This window comes from Cottoperca gobio, chromosome 19 (assembly GCF_900634415.1).
Source record: "Cottoperca gobio chromosome 19, fCotGob3.1, whole genome shotgun sequence".
Taxonomy (NCBI): domain Eukaryota; kingdom Metazoa; phylum Chordata; class Actinopteri; order Perciformes; family Bovichtidae; genus Cottoperca; species Cottoperca gobio.
This window is the reverse complement of record NC_041373.1, coordinates 4,406,406-4,425,508: the sequence shown is the minus strand read 5'-3', so window position 1 is coordinate 4,425,508 and position 19,103 is coordinate 4,406,406. Positions and strand designations below refer to the sequence as shown.

The window sequence follows — 19,103 nt, the reverse complement described above, 5'->3', positions numbered from 1 at the left end:
GATATACTGAATTGATATTTTTGATATCCTAAGCCAGGGATACTCAACTTCCTTTGCCACTTTTGCAAAATAACAAGAGGCCAAGAAGAGGCCAGGCGGGCAGTCAAACATTGTTAAAACCTGCAAAACATCTATTTTAAATTCTTGTGATCCCTAACGTCTCCAAAGATACAAAATATGCTGAATTTTGAGGAAGTGGGTGTGAAATGATGCACAAAATATCTCAAATATATCAATTTGATGCAGCTAGGTCATTAGGTTTTATTATTACATTGAAACATCATATTGCTTCCATGATGAGCTGTAACAAGCTGACAGTATACATATATGAAACTGTTAAACGATGGTTTTAACAACCTTAAAGCAATGTAGAGGGGAAGACTGGGTGGGGTTTATAGAACATGTCTGTGTTGGTGTGTACTGTGGTATCCGTCTATTCGATTTGAAAGTGGTGATGATGTCGGTGAGTGTGTGTAGGAAGCTTCCGGGATGTCTCTGAATTTGAGAAAGCAATGAAGCGGGGAGGGTACAGGGAGCTGCTGCACTACATCGGTCCTCATCAGTAGATCTGGTCCCAGCACCAACCTAACCTGCAGCCGACACATGTGGGAAAGACAGGGAATGGAGTCTGGAGGGAGGAGAGGAGAAAAGAAAAGGAGGAATTATCATCATTGAAAGTTTATTAGTTTAGTAAAAATAAATCTGCAGTGTAAATTTTGTACCAAAATGTGGGCTTGGTTCCCAGGTCTTCTTTGCCCGTCTTCGATCCAGAATATGTTTCAAAGCGGGAGACAGATTTGACCAATTTACAAACTCTAGGAGGTAATTAATCACCTCACTGTCTGCCTGCTCCAACCTAGAAAGCATAAAAAGAAATTGATCAACCACCTGATACTTGACCAAAGAGTGAAAAACTGAAAAGGTAGGGCTGCACAATATAAAGGAAAATATGCTTTCCAAATTCTGCTAAAATACAACAAATTGCTTGTTGAATTAAAACAATTTAAGTAAATTATTTTCAACATTAGTTTATTGAACAAATTGAACAATTTACACAATTTGACACAAAAGACAATAAAAAAGTCCCTGAGTGCAATATTGCAGTCTTTCACAAGGTGTTTATCTCACAAGATGATATTGCAATGACTACACTATATATATATATATATATATATATATATATATATATATATATATATATATATATATATATATATATATATATATATATATTGTGCAGCCCTAGTGAGAGGACAGTCTTACATGTGGGGCTGTAGCAGCAGAGAAGGTTCCAGTCCTGCCTTCAGAAGCAGAGGAAGCCAGCAGGCGGTAAAGTGTACTTGGTTTAGCGCCACACAGAGTAGCTCTCTTACTTCCTGCAGCTTTAACACAGTTTTCCCGTGATGATGTGATGCAGAGCAGTCTCTAGTCAAAGTCTCCCGTCGAGGGATCCATTTGTGCTCAAGTATCAGTTGAAGCAGGTCTGATTTGTCAGTGGCCAAGGCATGAATCCAGTCCTCCTCGCTCAATCTTGCTCCTGCAGCTACCAGCAACCCCACCGATTCACTGAAAGAGATTTTAATCAAAATTATCGGTTTTATTTTGTTCTTGCTGTGTGTGAGAAAGGTCAAATCTGCTTTCTAACAAACCTGTTTGTTTTGTTGGATGTGCAAGACAAGGCGATGGAGAGTGGTGAACGGACACCCAGGATGTGTGTGCAGTCCTGGGCATCTGGGCTATAACCTTCCCTCAAGAGCATCTCGACACTCTTGCTCTGATGGCTTTGGACGGCCAAGTACAGTGGACTCACCATGCCATCACCACGGTCACACACGCGATCCGTTACAGCTATTAGCCTCCTGAGGACACTGTATTGACAAAAGGAGGGTTAAGGAAAAAGAATATGGGCACATTTGCATACAGAACCGCTTAAGGGTACAATGTGTTTATAATAATCAGTGGTAGATTAAACGCACAATACGTCATTTTCTGCCACTAGGGGTCTCTATATTAAAACAATAACAGAAGACAGAGTTTGTTGGCGTTGTGAAGAAGCGTGGGATCATGCGAGTTGTTGTGTTCATCAGCATTGCCGTGAGCACATATTGACAGAACACCGGTAAAATGACTAAATGAAGCAGTGTCATGTTCAAAATCTGTGTTTCTATGGCGCGGTTCGGTGGACATAGGATGGAGAGGCTCACCGCCAACGTTTGCTCAGCTTGTTTCTCTGATAACTAAACTAAAATCCTTCATTTGGTTAATATATATAGTTAAAAACCAAGATCTAAAAAGTGTATGTATTTCTGTAGGTTTGGGATGTTAGGATAACGTAAGTACACAACTCAACAAAACATCGGTCTCGTCTTTATTAGACATTTTAATGCGGAAATGTTACAGAATATGCCTTTAGTCAATTAGTTGATCAACAGAAATGGCAAATGGTAATTGCTTTAAAGTTCAAGCAATAATGCTAAATATTCTCTGGTACCAGCTTCTCAAATGAGAGGATTTGCAGATTTTCCCTATTTTGTATCATTGTAAATATAATATTTTTGGTTTTTTAAATGTTGGTTGGACAAAACCAGCAATTTGAAGACGTCACCTTGGGCTCTGAGAAACTGAAATGAATAATTTTACTATTATTAATTTAATCAACTAACAATTAATACAAAAAAGAAAACCTATTCAGGTGTGAATGTTTTAAAATGAAACAATCTGAGAAAATACAATCTTTAGTTTAACAACTGATTGACAATACAACATGTGATGAGGGATCACAACTACATTCCTTCTTTATAAGAAGTCACACTCTAAAAAGGTTGGGAATCACTGCCCAACAATATGTCTTTGAAAGACAAGTTATGAGTGAGTACCCAATGTGGCCAAACTCAGCGGCAGCATGAATGGGAAGCTGGGGCCAGTCCTGACTGCAGGCTATGTTAGGATCTGCCCTGTGGTCCAACAGGAACTCCACACACCCCTGGTGGCCCTCCTGGGAGGCAATCAGCAGCGGCGTGGCCAGATCCGCTGCCTGGGTGTTCACATTGGCACCTGAAAGGAAAACCGAACCGTATTTTATTTTTCTCGATTACTGGTGTAAATGAGGAAGAGGCAGAGCCAAGACACAAGAAGAGATCTCTGGTGGGAATTGCTCAAGTGAGAATTTTTGAGAAATTCCAGCTTCTTAAATGTGAAAGTTTTCTGGTTTCTTTACTCCTCTGTGACAGTAAACTGTAAATATTTGAGTTGTGGACAAAACAAGATATTTTAGGATGTCATCTTGAGCTTAGGGAAACACTAACACTAACACTAACACAACATGTTTCAACATTGTATAGACCAAACAACCAATCGATTAATAAACAATAAAAACGAATCATTAGTTGCAGTCCTATTTCTGACCAGCATTTAATTGCAACAACCAAAGTTATACTTAGAGCTTTGAAAAAATTAACATACACACATAAAGGCATAAAGAAATACACCTATTTACCGGCATTAACGAGGATTTCCAGGCATTCCTGTTGTCCATACTGTGCAGCCAAAAAGAGAGGGGAGATCTTGTGGTCATCTAGTGCCTCCAGGTTGCACAAATTGGCCAGAATGCGCACTATTTCACTGTGACCCTTGGAGAAATAAAAAGTTATGATACGCCTAACAGAGTTGTGTGTGTGGTTATGAGTTCTATTATTACCTTATAAACAGCCTGATGAAGGCAGGTCCAGCAGGACGCCGTGTGTGTTCTGTTGACCTCTGCACCTTTACTGACCAGCACTTCTACAACCTCCTTGTGCCCGCCGTCTACAGCTTTTGGAAAACAGATAGCAGCGGATCAACTTGCAGACAGAATCCAATCACATCACATCAAATGTAACTTTAAAGAGGAAATGTATTTGGTCAGAGGTGCATACAGTACAAACAGGTCCACCTATTTGATAATGTGCAAGTGTAATACCTGCGTACAAAGGACAGGACAAGTCATTTGTTAGCTGGTTGATGTTGGTGTGTGATTTCAGAAGGAGTCGGACCACTGACAGGTGTCCACGCTGTGCTGCTAGGTAACATGCAGATTCCCCCTCATGAGTCAAAGAGTTCACATAGGCACTGCAGCCATGCGACGAGCCTGCTGCTCAGTCAGAAAAGGAAAAAATGAATAAAGTTGTGTCTACCTGAAATACATATTTGATTTTTAAGAAAAATTGCTAACCTTGTGCTGAAAGAATTGATTTATTAAATAGTCTATTATTACGAAATTAATCAACAACAATTGTGTTAACTGCTTATTTAATTATTAAAGCAATTCTCTGGTTCCATCATATGTCTATGTATATTTACACTATTTATATTTTTCTACATTTTTGTTATTGCACTAAATGTGTGTACCTTGTTTTGTATGTTGTTTTGTATTTTGTTGTTTGCTAAATATGTGTATTTTTAAATTTTGCATCATTCATTATTTTTGTTTTGCAGCCGGTACCAGGGAAACACACTGTCCTTCCTCTATGTACTGTACTGCACTGCATACAGATAGATGACATTTAAGTCTCTCTTATCCATTATGTTATCTCTTATCTCAGATGTGATGATTTGTTGCTTTTCTCTGCGTATATATTTATTAATTGAATATCTTTGGGTTGGTCCAATTTAGTGCCAAAAGGATTAGTCGCTTCCTTGAGTAGTTCATTTGAAGATAATTCATTTTTCAAGTCATTTATCCAGAAAAGATATCCAATCCTTCTCTGTTTTCAGCTTCTAAAATGTGACAACTACAACCCTGAGCTGCACAATAACCTTTCTTACCGCCCGCAGAAGACAAAATGTCTTGTACACACTCCTTGCTGCCAGCGGCTGCCGCCTCGTGGAGGGCATTCCAACCCCGGTTGTCTCTGCAGTCCACACTGAAACCTCTCTTGATCAGCCTCCTCACCCGCTTCCTACATCCTAATCGAGCTGCAACAGCAACACTGGAGACAGTGTCTCCGTAGCACTCTGTAAAGTCCATCCCCTGCTTTAAAAAGAGTTAGATCCATTAGTTATGCCATAATTGGTCAACAAGTTAGCTAGGGAATCATACAATCAATCGAGGACAAATCCAAAGGCAGTGGTGGAATATAACAAAGTACATTTACTCAAGTACTGTACTTAAGTCAAATTTGAGATACTTCTACTTTACTTAAGTATATCTATTATTTGCAACTTTATAAATCTACTCTTCTACTTCTCTGGGGTCAATATTGTACTTTTTAATTCACTACCTTTATCTGACAGCTTTAGTTAATTTTCTGATTACAGTTTTTCATCCCCTTCCTGTCCAGTAAAAACCATGTAGCATGTTTGTGATAAAGTGAAGGATCAAGTGTTCCTTTATTTGTTGAGAAAGTTCTCCTACTTCTTAAGCTAAGTAAATTGTTACTTCGTCACAAAGCTGAAAACAGGCTGTTTTTGTGAGAAACTCAGAGTTACGTGGTTCTCACAGGACAGCAACAAAGCTACAGACATACTTATAGAATATGATGCAGAGCTGTAGATGAACTGCAAAATGACGATCTTAACTTGAAGTGCCTTAAGTAAATATTGCTGTATTATTGTAATATTGTCATACTTACAGTTTAGCATGCATGACTTTTAATGTTAACGTTACCTGTATGGAGTATTTTCAGTGTGGTACTTTTACTTCAGTAAAGGATTTAAGTACTTCTTCCACCACAGATTATGTGTCTACCAGTTAGCTATGGTATCGTAAAATCCAGAGGACAAATCGTTAATGAGCTTTGAAACATCACAACACAACTCCAGCCTCCAAGCTAACGCCGTTGATCATAGAAACCATGTTGCTAACGTGATGAATCCCGATTTGCTTCACTTAAAAAAAATACCACACGCTTTAACACAACACTACACTCATTTTTTAATGAAACACAGCACTTAGTTATTTGTTGTACTAGGAGAAAAGGTGCTTATTTACCAAAATAGTATCCTCGATGCGAAATTTGACATCTAATGAGTCGCTGTTTAATTACGTCACACCACAACATCCCGTCGCATGATGTCTGTAGTTCGATCGATGCCTTGGATTCAGCGTTAGCTTAGCTGGAAATCAGAAATTCGCCTATTTATCGTCACTTATATCAAGTTAATCCGTAGTTAATACGAAGAAATGTGAAGACGAAAATTCACGAAAACAAACAAAACAACGGTTTCAGCTGGATCTATTTTAAGGGGACGTTAAAGGTAAAAGTAGCTTTATATTAGCAATCTATATTGTTTATTTACAGTTACTGTGGTGTAGCAAATACTTGATTTACGTCTCAATATAATGTATGTCATTTACCATCTCAAATAAAAAGATGCTTGTTAAAACATACCCAGATCGTAGCTGTTAAATGCGTAATGCATGGGAAGAGGAACAGGAAAGCCTTTACACAAAATATGTGAAGTTAACCTTCATTGACATGTCAGATACAATTATAATGTTAGGGTTTAAGGTCAATTTATGGGGGGGGAAATGTCCTAACTTGTCTGTAGACAGTCCTGTTCCTAAATTGTCTCAACTCAATATGTATTTGTATACCACCTTTCATCAATAGATGATTTAATTATAATTATTCCAAATTAAAAGAGAGATTAAAAATATGTCTTTAATTTCCTTTCTGAAAAATACAGTTCCATTTTATTATGTCTCTTATTTTTTACATACCTATTTATTTTATTAAATTTGATTATTGATTTCCTTTATTTTTGAAGATTTTTCCTTTCTCTTTCTGGTTTACTTATTTTTTATACTCTTCTCAAAACGTATATTTTATATTATCTGTTTCATATCTGGGTTTGCACCTGAATATGGTTTTGTGTGTGTGTGTGTGTGTGTGTGTGTGTGTGTGTGTGTGTGTGTGTGTGTGTGTGTGTGTGTGTGAATGGAAGAGAGTGTTGAAAGAATGATGTGATAAACGTTTAATCTTAAAACATATTTGAAAGATGAAAAATACTTTCCAACTTGTTCTTGGTCAGTCTTGTCTCCTAAGTTGTTTTCATACTTTGTGTCCCATTTTCACTTCTGCAGCATCATGGTGGACATTGCTGTGAAGAGTGGAGCTGCTTGGGTCCTTAATGCTCAGGAACATTGCTTGGCTGATGTCCTGCTTCCTGTTCAACTCGGAAACAAAGATGATCATGAAAAGGAGCTCAGTCAGTCAGAGGGAAACAAGACAAACTGGTAAGAAGCTTTTAGCATCTATGAAATGAATGATCTATGTGAAATGTTTGTTTTCCACTGGTTGTGTTTGTATTCTCCATGTTGGTTCAATAGTTTTGGTAAAGGCTGATATAGAAGTGCAAGTTAACTCTGTGTGTAATGGTGGAAAACACATCTCACCACCGTTCTTTCTAATGGAAGGGTGAGTAATAAATGCATTGTTGGGTTAACAACGCCTTTTTAATATGCATCTTGACCTCACAGGGGCGGCCCAGTGCTGTTGGAGCAGACAGAGGATGGGTCTCCTTGTGTCCTTGATGCTCCACTGCAACCCCACCACCTCCATAAGCTGCGTACTGGTCATCAGCGAGGCTCGAATCATGGAGGTGTACAGCCAGATGGGAGAATACTGCGGGACAATTCGCGGGGAGAGGGACGACAGCGTCCAGCCAGACAGGTATACACACACAGTTATCATCACTTGGGTTGTATCTTTTTTAGAGTTGACTTAAAGGCACAATGAGCAGGATATGTATAGACTCAAACAACATCTCTCTCAATCATCACTTATGACCCACTAGAAGTGGTGAAGGTGGTGTCTGTATATGCAGAGACTCTAGATTTTCTTGTTTTGCTGTGTTCAGGATGTTTCTGGGAGTCAACCTCTATAAAAACATAACAACCAGGTGCCAAATCGTAAGCCCAGCACCAAGAAGAGGCTACGAAAAATGGCCGACACAGCACCGAAAAAGGCATATATATCTAGGCAAAGCGCCACGCGGACAAAGATCGTTATAAACCAAGAGTGAATCTAGGGCTGGCTTTCATCTGCTGGCAAACACACTTCGCTGGCGAACACACTTCGTTAAACTGGGGAGGAGGGGCCAACTCTGAATGTTGTGGTTACCCCTAACGATAAATCCTACTCATTGTGTCTTTAAATTTGAAAAAACAAGCATATAATGATAAAAATGTATATGAAGCTAAAACACAACAGCATATAGAGGGACGCAGTCTGGCAACTTCCTGAGTTTGAATTTAGTGAGTGACCTTTGTTCTCATATCATCCCCACTTCATCCTCGATCCCCAGTCTGTTATATATAAACATTAATGTAGCCGACATTGTGCTTATTCGTTTTTGAAGGAGTTTAAAGAATGTCTGATGGGATGTTGGAACAGTGTCTCCTCTCTTTTGCCTACAGCTCAGACAGAGGGCCTTTCTACAGGAAACAGCTGATCCTTGAACAGCCGTCCTCAGCCTGTGAAGTAAAGGTGAGCTGCGATTAGAGACCTTTCTTTTAGAGAACTTCTAAACTCTATCTATAAACTGTTGAGACATCTTTTAAGTGTCTTGGACACTTTCATCCAGTTCCATATTTGTACACGGATGTGTTGACTTTAGTTTAATCATCTGGTTCTGTCTCCCTCTGGTCGGTGTCCCAGCTGCTCTCCCTGGGCGGTAGAAGCAGTGTTTTGGTGTGTCGAGTCATCGTGGGCCTTCAGCCGCTACAGCCCTGCGCAGCCCGCGGCCCCGGCATCGACATGCAGCACGTGCAGTGTCTAGTTGAGGAGATGGGAACCAGCCTTTCACCGGGAGCCCAGAACCTCATGGAAATGGTGCACTTCCAGCAGAAGGTGGGAGTAAAGGAGCAGTGAGTTACTTATTACCTCTAACATCTTCTTCAGGCAGTGAGGGGGGATGACAACAACAGTTACTTTACTTAAGGGCTATGATGGGTTAGGGCTTTATCAAATAGTTCGAAGCTTCATTCATAACGTTGACATTTGCATTCTAAATCAACATTCAAACTTATTATTTTATTTGACTTTTTTTCGAATGTCCATTCATTGTGTTTGAACACAGTACTTCTGCACAGTTGCAGATAAAGATGAGGCTAGACTGATGTTATTAGTATTATATTATTTAAAGAATTAGATTCCAGTGGTGGCTGCGTAGGATCGTTTCCAACTCGTTTGATCCAAATATTTCCAATAACGTTTGAGCAGCGGCGTCGTAAAGTCAAAATTTATTGAAAAGACAAATTGTTTTTATCTAACAAAATATTCTGCTTCAATTCATATTTGTTGGCATTTAGCTTTTCAAAAGCAACATTTTCCTTTGCTCTCACGCTCACAAAGGATTTGAGGTAATGAGCAGTGATTGATTCTGCGCTGGAGACTCCTCTGCTGTGATTGGTTGTTTGCCTTCGTCCAAGCCGATCTTGCAAAGAGAGGAACACAGATTATCTGTCTCATGCACTACTTTCAGGAAAAATGACAAAAAGTAATTTTTAATAAAGTTGCTTTGAATGTAAAAAATAAATTAAAAAAAGACATTTGGTGCATCCCTATAGTTTAACCTTCCACTTGCTTGTACTTAACTTAACTTCACTGATAATTGTTTTCCAAAGTGTGCCCTAAGGTTTTAGATTGCCTTCAGGCAACCTTTTGGTTTCCGTTCATTTCAACTCACTCTGAAAACCAACCTGTTGGTTGACACCAGACACTGTGTTTCTCTGCAGAACCAGACCAGCTCTCTGGGAGGCTTCCTTCCTCTCCTGATGGGCGGTGGAGTTTTCTCTTCTCTTGTTCAAGGAGCCACAGCAGCAGTCATCAGCAACCAGACCCAGCCTGCAGACTGCAGGGTATATTTTTTGCTCTCAACCCATAGAATGTGATCCATTATTCTTACAGGGCATTACAGCACAACACCAACACATCACCCCATACTTTACCTTTTTTATGTCCTGCAAACATAAATCCTTTCTTTAGCATGTCCTGTGGGTTCCAAAAATGTTTGCACATGCTGTATATCAGAGTCTTCTTTTTGTGTCACTAGCCTCCAGTCGGCTCCATCAGGCCTGCTGATGAAGCTCCACTGACTCAGAATGGAGAGATGTCAGATTGCTCCTCCGCCTGCTCCCCAGACCTGCAGGTCTCTGGTGTCAACACCCAGAATATAAGTAAGGAACATCATCAACCAAGAGCGCACAAGGTGTAGACTCACTTTGTGCTGTGTGTGTGTCTGTCAGTATTTTGTTCTCATGTTTTTTTCACCGACCCAATTTGATCTGGATTGACTTTTCAGCGTAAACTGTTTTGGATCAGAAAGGACAAAATACTCAAACAGGCGTCATGTGAAAAAGAGTTTTGAGAAGCATAAAAAAATCTGTCTCAGCCTCTAACAGACTGCCGTTATCCATCTTACTGCCTCATGAAGGTTGATGACCGAGGTATGGGACCATATGAAAATGTCATCACTATTATCCTGGCCCAAAGAATTGTGATTCACAATATTATCATCAAAATATGCTTAAAACTCTTAATATGGCAATAAAACATACTGGAATCCCTTAACCTTACATTTAGCCAATAAACTAATATTTGTAATGCATTACAGATGGGACACATCGTTTTTTAGTGAAAAATAAACAATCAATAATAAGTTAATCATCCAAAAGAAAATAGCAACATTGTGTAAGTCTGATCTTTCTTACATATTACTATGTTTCTGTTCTCTCCCATGATAGCGAGCTATACAGCATTTTCAAGTCACTCATATCAGGAAATATACGATTATTAAAATAATGGAAATTCCCCACGGTCAGTGTTTTTTATCCCGATCCGCGTTAAAATCCGATACCGTCCTTTGTTTGACCACATCAAATCAAATCAAATTTATTTGTATAGCCCAATATCACAAATTATACATTTGTCTCAGTGTGCTTTACAGACTGTACAGGTTACGACACCCTCTGTCCTTAGACCCTCGCATCGCACAAGGAAAAACTTCCTAAAAGAAACCCCAAAATTAAAGGGGAAAAAATGGAAGAAACCTCAGGGAGAGCAACTGAGGAGGGATCCCCCTCCCAGGACGGACAGACGTTAAATAGATGTTGTGTGTACAGGATAAACAACATAGTACAAATACAACATTTGACAGAAATTATGTTGTGTTGGAAAAAAAAGAAATAGAAAGTTTGGATGAATCCAGGAAAATGTCAATAAGGCTTCCCGGTGTCCAGCAGGACCAGGTCAGCAGGCGCTGTCACGATTCATGATCCTGACGTAAACTTTATCAGTGGCAACCTGCCACATGAGAGACAGACACTCCGGGGATGATACCCCGGATGGTGAGTTAGTAACATACATTTACATAAATGCATACAGATAGAGAGGGAGAAGAAGAGAGAGGGAGAGAAGGAAGAGAGCAGGGAGGTGTCCCCCGGCAGTCTAAGCCTATAGCAGCATAACTAGGGGCTGATCCAGGGCAAACCTGAGCCAGCCCTAACTATAAGCTTTATCAAAAAGGAAAGTCTTTAGCCTACTCTTAAATGTGGAGAGTGTGTCTGCCTCCCGAACACAAACTGGAAGCTGGTTCCACTGGAGAGGAGCTTGATAGCTGAAGGCTCTGGCTCCCATTGTACTCTTAGAGACTCTAGGAACCACAAGTAACCCTGCAGTCTGGGAGCGTAATGCTCTAGTTGGTTTATAAGGTACTATGAGATCTTTAAGATATGCTGGAGCCTGACCTTTAATTGATTTGTAAGTCAGGAGAAGGATTTTGAATTCTATTCTGTATTTTACCGGGAGCCAGTGCAGAGCAGCTAAGACAGGAGTAATATGATCCCATTTCCTTGTTCTAGTCAATACATGTGCCGCTGCATTTTGGATCAACTGAAGAGTCTTAAGCGACTTTTTGGGACAACCTGATAACAATGAGTTGCAGTAATCCAGCCTTGAAGTAACAAATGCATGGACTAGTTTTTCTGCATCATTTTGAGACAGGATGTGTCTTATTTTTGCAATGTTACGTAGATGAAAGAAGGCAGTCCTTGAGATTTGTTTTATGTGGGAGTTAAACGACAGATCTTGATCAAAGATGACGCCAAGATTCCTTACAGTGGTGCTGGAGGCCAAGTTAATGCCATCCAGAGCTTCTATGTCATTAGAAAATGCGTTTCGGAGGCGTTTAGGGCCAAGTATAATAACTTCAGTTTTGTCTGTGTTTAACATCAAAAGGTTGCTAGACATCCAAGTTTTTATGTCCTTAAGGCATGCTTGAAGTTTAGCCAATTGATTGGTTTCGTCTGGTTTAATTGATAGATATAATTGGGTATCATCCGCATAACAATGAAAGTTTATAGAGTGGTTCCTTATAATATTGCCCAAAGGAAGCATATATAAGGTGAATAGAATCGGTCCAAGTACAGAACCCTGCGGAACTCCAAGACTGACTTTGGCTGTCATGGAGGATTTATCGTTAACACATACAAATTGAGATCGTTCAGATAAATAGGACTTGAACCAGCTTAGTGCGGTTCCTTTTATGCCAACACAATGTTCCAGTCTCTGTAGTAGAATGTCATGATCAACAGTGTCGAAAGCAGCACTGAGGTCTAACAAGACAAGAGCAGAGACAAGTATTTTGTCTGATGCCAATAGAAGGTCATTGGTAACTTTCATCAGTGCCAGTCTCTGTGCTATGATAAACTCTAAATCCAGATTGAAAAACCTCAAATAAACTATTATTATGTAAAAAGTCACACAACTGTTTTGCGACTGCTTTCTCAAGGATTTTAGCGAGAAAGGGTAGGTTAGATATCGGCCTATAGTTGGCTAAAACCTCTGGATCAAGACTAGGCTTTTTAAGAAGTGGTTTTATTACAGCTACTTTAAAGGATTGTGGTACGTAGCCAGATAATAGAGACAGGTTGATCATATTTAATAACGAAGTGTTAATTAAGGGTAAAACTTCTTTAAACAGTTTAGTTGGAATCGGGTCCAAAAGACAGGTTGATGGCTTAGACGATGAGATTGTTGAAGTTAGTTGGTTAAGGTTGATTGGAGTAAAACAGTCTAGATATATTTCAGGAGTTACAGATGTTTTAAAAATTCCAACAGTTGAAGTTAAGTCATTACCAATTGAGGTCAGGAGGAGATTAATTTTGTCTCTAATAATTATAATTTTATCGTTAAAGAAACTCATGAAGTCGTCACTACTGAGAGATATAGGAATAGAAGGCTCTGTAGAGCTGTAGCTCTCTGTCAGCCTGGCTACAGTGCTGAAAAGAAACCTGGGGTTGTTCTTATTTTCTTCTATTAAGGAAGAGTAATAAGCTGCTCTGGCATTACGGAGAGCCTTCTTATACGTTTTAAGATGATCTAACCAGACTAAACGAGATTCTTCCAATTTAGTGGAACGCCATTTACTTTCAAGATTTCTCGACTTTTGTTTTAGTTTGCGGATTTGTAAATTAAGCCATGGAGCTTTCTTTTTCTGTTTTATGATCTTCTTCTTTAGAGGAGCGACAGAGTCGAGTGTTATTCGCAGTGAGGCTGCAGCGCTATCAACAAGATGATTAATTTGGGAGGGACTAAAGTTAGCATTGGAGTCCTCTGTTATATTGATATTGAGTCCTGGTATTGAATTAAGTGCTGATGGAATCACTTCCTTAAATTTAGTCACAGCACTTTCAGATAAACATTGAGCGTAGGATATTTTGCCTACTGGCTTGTAGTCCAGTAACAGGACTTCAAAAGTTATTAAAAAATGGTCTGATAAAAGAGGATTATGTGGACACACTGATAAACTTTCAATTTCAACACCATATCCCAGAACAAGGTCCAGAGTGTGGTTTAAACAGTGAGTTGGTTCATGTACATTCTGACTGAACCAAATTGAATCTAATCACATCGTATTTGTTAACTAATGACTTTTTCTTAGATTTGAAATTCACAGATCTTAGCAGCTGACCAGTTTGCGATGTGTTCTCTCATCTGTAGTGAGCAGTGGATGCCCAGTGAGCCGCGACCAGCTGGCGGAGATGATGTCCCACTTCCTGAATGGGCAGGGGCACGGCGAGGCGTTATGCTCTGGCCCTGAGCTTCTGCCCGTTCTCCAGAGCCTCTGCGGTCAGGTGACCAAGCTGAGACTGGATGACGCTGCAACGCTGGAAGAGAAGAGGAAGGTGATGAGAAATGGCACATGGTGAGTGAAGTTCAGTGAGTCCATCCTGTTGATTCTTCTGCTCTAATTAGTCAATTGAGCCACTGTGACTGCTTTTATATCTGGTTAACATGAGAACCCTTCACTCTACATTCAGAAGTAGCTCCATTCCAACAGAAGTTACTGCAGACAAACTCAGCTGCCTAAGGTTACCAACATGGAAGATACAATTATTTTAAATTATAAATAATAATACAATACTATTGTAATGATTACTACTATACTATATTACTAGTAGTAGTACTAGAAAAGATAGTATTGTCCTGTAATAATCATTTGCTTAGGGGTATTAGACAGTTTCAATCTCAATCATTTTTTGAATTTGCTGCTTCCAATTAAATCAAATTTGGCAAAAATATAAATCCAATGTATTTACTTGAATTCGATGATATTTTTGCTCCAGCTATTTAAAACATTTGTATTTATTCTTTTATTTTGGAAAAGCATTCATTTCATGTTCTTCCTTTTACATATTATCAGTATTACACCAAGTAGATTCACAAAGCATTATGCACACTTAAAACTAAAACCTTTTACAGTATGACATCCTTTGAGGAACTTCTGAGGTGCATTCTCACACTGGGACTTACAAGCCCGTCCTTCTGCTCTAACATACTTGCAGCCACAGAGTGAAAACGCTTGTGTATGCTCACAGTATCGTGTTCTACAGGTGTCAACACAGAGACTATAGGACTTTTATGTCCCTGCATATACGTGACTAAACAGAATATTTGGGCCTGCCTATTCTTAATTAAAAGAAGAAACCGATAGCATCTCTGATTCAATTTGTGCTGCCACATTATAGGAGCCGAGGGCGTGGATGAAACAGAGACTCATTTATTTAATGGGCCCTGGTTGTGTAAGGTCACATTGTTAGTGGAAAGCTGACGCCCAAACATTTCCCACGGCCTCATGGTAGAATATTCACTGATCTCCAAGCTGAGTGGCAACACATATCACATATCATGACTTGTTTCTCAGACTACTTGGTAATAAAGTCACTAAAGCGTTCATGTTGTTGTTTTGTTTGTTTTTTTTCAAAAAAACATTGTGGTAACAATCGCGGTCAGTGAAACAGCTACATAGAAGGTTCTGGTTTGACCGGTGGTTGTTAGCAGTGCAGGGTGGAGGCTGATACACAGACAATAGAGTTCATTTATCAGCAGGGCTTCATGTGCGAGTCATTGAAATGTTGGAAAACTGCACCAAACTTTCATGAATAAATATAATTTATTTTGCCAATACTGATGCAAAGGCTCAGTATTAGTTAACTTTATTTACAGCTGATATTAGTTTCCCTCTACTAGTGAAACATGTGTTTATGGGCTGGTGCTACAAAGTGCAGTTTGCTAAATGAGGCTCTTTGTCCGAGCAGAGCAGCTCATGTGGGTTCAGAGCGAACGTCAGCTGAGTCTGACTCCACACCGAGGAGAGGACGGCAGCTCAGCGGTACGTTTCACTGAAACACATCAGTGTAGTCACCACAGGCTAAAATATTTAAAGAGTTTTATACTCTAAATTAGTTTCCAGAAAAGAGGGAAAAGTAATATCTATACTTTATAAACTGTACAAATCTGTAATTGGAGTTTTAATGATGCAATTAACTTTAGTGAAATGTCAAGTGTTTTTTTCTGCCCTATTTATATTCTTGTCAAGCTTGTGATTTCCCAGAATGCTTTTTGACGAAAGCAGGAAGTTGTTTCAGTTGTGCAGTTGACATGTAGGAGAAGGGAGGACACTGACAGCAATAGAAACCAGTGGACATAGTCACCGTGACAGTACTCATTGTTTTGTGGACTACGGTTTTGAAGCCTAGTGTTCGGCATTTTTACGAATGCCATTTTGTTGTTTTTGCATCCAGCAGTGACCATGGCAGTTCCACGAGAGGGTGGAGCTAAGAACGCTAAACAAGCCATTTCTAGGCAAATCAAAAATGTGCTTTCACTTACTGAAGCACATTTTGAATGGGTTAAAGTTCTAAGACGAAAACACGGACAACATCCAAACCGGTACAGGTAGCCACGCCCGACAGCATACCCTGCTTTGTCATCTATTGTACTCTAAATAGAACCATCGTTTACAGTATGAACATCATGCGGTATTGAAACAGGCTTGAAATGAACGATTAAGAAAATAAACTGATGTTTAAAATGTAACTGAGGTAATAATCAGGTGAGAAGTATGGTCATTTTCCCATTAGAAAGAATGCAGGTTTAAGGCACTTCCGGATTGCCTTCACTTTTCAGAACTGGAGGTTGCCACCTGACCAAAACCAGAAAAAAGACAGCTGCTGTTTAATAACACGGGGAATTCCCCTTTAAATGCCACAATAAAATAAATCTTGCTGAGCAACGATCAGAGATGAACGTCGGTGATGAGATGAGCAACAATGTGAAAGACTGAGCAGCAGCACTCAGGACTTCCTCTGGTCATAAGAGAAGCTTGATTACTGAAGCTGCCGGAGCGGAGGGATTCTTAAATATCCTTGAGAGTAAAAAGTAATGCTGAGAAACCCCAAATGCAAAGACATGCACAAAGACTGGAAATGTTTGAGAAGATGGAAAAAGAGGAATGAAAAAATGTCCTCAAAGTGGTCAGAAACAAACCCAAAGTCTGAGAAATTCATACGGACAGAAATGTGCCTGAGTGAGATGGACGCTGCAGGATTTTGAGGTTTGGGGAAGAACTGTGTGGGTGGTTTAGTTTTAGTGTCTGTTTATATTTGAGGTTTTGTTTTCTGATGTGGCTTCATGTTTGTTTGTTCCCTTCTTCCGCTGCAGTGTTTAATGACGTATGCAAATAAGAGTACTGATTTTAAGATTTTTTACTTTATAATTATTATTCAGTGGGTTTTATTTTCCACCATATGTTGTGCATTCTATGTATTTTCATCCTATTTGTTATCCCATATTTACTATTTTTATCAACTGGGTTTTATTTCCCATTAATTATGGCGTTCTATCCCTGTTATTATTATTAATAATGTTCAGGTGCCACCACTGAAGAAGAAGCAATGACGATGTTTTTTTTACTTCTTTACTTAACTGCCACTGCTGGTGTAAGAAAAGATAAATGTCCACCTTTCTGCAGTTTAAAAAATATATATAATAATAATAATACAACTTTATTTATAGAGCATCTTTTTATACAGGGGTTGTAGTTCAAGGTTCTTTACAATTAAGTTAAGAAACAAGAGAATAAATAAAAACAGGCATTAAAACTGTATTTTAATATGATATACATGTAGTGCATTTGTATTTATTTTATTTTAACATTTAAAACTGTTATACAGTCAATGTAGGTGTTACAATCATGTTAAAACTCTATCACACATAATTCCGTTGTCATTATATTCCATGTTAGGGAAGGTTTCAGTTATCAAAGAGTACATGCCTCATTATGGAAGTAAAATGTTACTGTGCAGACACTCTGCTTTAACCAGATGTTACCTCACTGTCCCTCCACTCTGAAGGGAGTTGGACTCAGCCATGGAGCGTCGTCTGGAGGAGATGGAGAGGAGGCTCAAGGAGCATGTCGACCGTCGCCTGGACGCTCTGGAGCTGAAGCTGGAGAAGGCCCTGCTGAGCGCTCTGCCGCATGTCTCCCTCAGCCAGGGAGACGTAAGCTGCTCCGCGGAAGGAGCCACATCGACAGGACCATCGGAGCAGGCAGCGCCGACACCAGCCATGCTCTGATTTCAGAACAGCTAAAAGACTAACATAACATGTAACCTGGAAGTCTTCATGTCAGAGGGGAGGCAAAGCAGGACACTGACACTAACAGAGACACAACAACAACAAAGGGCTGAAATGGGAAATATGGATCAGATAACACACAATCTGCTAAAACTTAAGATGGTGTGTCCAGCTGTCAAAGATGCAGCCTCTGTAACGGTTTGTTTATCTTTTATCTCTGGGAAAATAACAAAAGAATGCGACACTATTGGACAGCCACAGTGAATGTCCATGATGTCTCATCAGGGCCAAAAGAAAACAAGAAATGTGTAACTTCAGAAATCTCATATCCGTGTCACACAACAATCATGTCCTGTGGCTGCAATGCATTCTGGGAAAGTTTGACCTCATAGAAATCACCAACAAAAAAGCCATCAAAAACCAAGCAGGTTTTTTAAAACGATCAAATGGAAAATGAAGTAAAACTGAGCAATACTGGCTCCTTCTCTTACCCTGGTTGTTGTTGGCAGGTTTTAGCGTAATAATAATTTACATGCAACACCAGCAGAACATTTATTTATTCACATTAAATTTGCATGCAAATGCTCCAATTTGTCCTCCCATGATCCTCCAGTCGTCCGCTATAAAGCCGTTATTCTTACCCGCACGATGTACTGTAACTGCACTGATCCACTGATAAGTCTTTTGGTTATTCAGGCCTTAACTGTCTGGTTCAGAACTGTTTGGTTGACAAAAGCTCAGAGTGAACACATATTCTCCTGTTACAGGAGTGTGTATATAGAAGGTGAAACTGATTAACAATGTGTTTTAATGTGGCACCGTAATGTTGAAACTGAATGCTAAAAATAATGTACATGTCTGTAACATAATGCTGCCAATGTAAACTATGTCTTATAAAGACTGTTTTGACCTGTGATGTTGATGGTTTTAATAACTGTGCTGATGTAGCAATAAAAATATATTTATACAAATGAATGTACTGTTCTTTGGGTTGTTTATTATCTCTGTTAGTTCTAGAGCACTTCTTAAAACAAAGAGAAGTGCTTGTGCAACAGAAATACATCAAATCCTGAATTGAGAAAGGAAAGACAAACAAGTGAGATGATCCTATGTTGAGCAAGCCACGAACTGTAAGAGCTACATTTGAAAGCTGTAAGTGAGCGAGACACTTAGAGGATCAGGGAGTAGAATAAATTATGTGAG

General features: G+C 39.3%; 2 protein-coding genes across 5 annotated transcripts; one reads left to right on the top strand and one right to left on the bottom strand.

Annotated features, from left to right (window-relative positions):
• Positions 1–241: 241 nt before the first annotated feature.
• Positions 242–6,093, bottom strand: asb3 (ankyrin repeat and SOCS box containing 3). Of its 4 annotated transcripts, none has more exons than XM_029457228.1 (10): positions 5,969–6,093; positions 4,804–5,008; positions 3,959–4,129; positions 3,698–3,810; positions 3,497–3,629; positions 2,877–3,054; positions 1,650–1,868; positions 1,264–1,566; positions 723–856; positions 242–628 (listed from the first exon to the last, which is right to left on the bottom strand). In XM_029457228.1, the coding sequence occupies exons 2-10, from the start codon at positions 5,003–5,005 to the stop codon at positions 393–395; spliced, it is 1,689 nt and encodes a 562-aa protein (XP_029313088.1). In that variant the 5' UTR covers positions 5,006–5,008; positions 5,969–6,093; the 3' UTR covers positions 242–392. The 4 variants fall into 4 exon arrangements, with proteins under 4 accessions (XP_029313088.1, XP_029313086.1, XP_029313087.1 ...); XM_029457226.1 differs by having other exon boundaries at positions 4,804–5,011; positions 5,969–6,078; XM_029457227.1 differs by lacking the exon at positions 5,969–6,093 and adding an exon at positions 5,645–5,917 and having other exon boundaries at positions 4,804–5,011.
• On the top strand, positions 6,030–18,875 carry c19h10orf88 (chromosome 19 C10orf88 homolog). Its single transcript, XM_029457230.1, is given in 11 exon segments — positions 6,030–6,234; positions 7,064–7,216; positions 7,460–7,508; positions 7,510–7,652; positions 8,399–8,468; positions 8,640–8,831; positions 9,719–9,841; positions 10,036–10,159; positions 13,983–14,187; positions 17,678–17,856; positions 17,859–18,875. Coding segments are annotated over 10 exon segments (1,299 nt in total). The 5' UTR covers positions 6,030–6,234; positions 7,064–7,067; the 3' UTR covers positions 17,924–18,875.
• Positions 18,876–19,103: the final 228 nt, after the last annotated feature.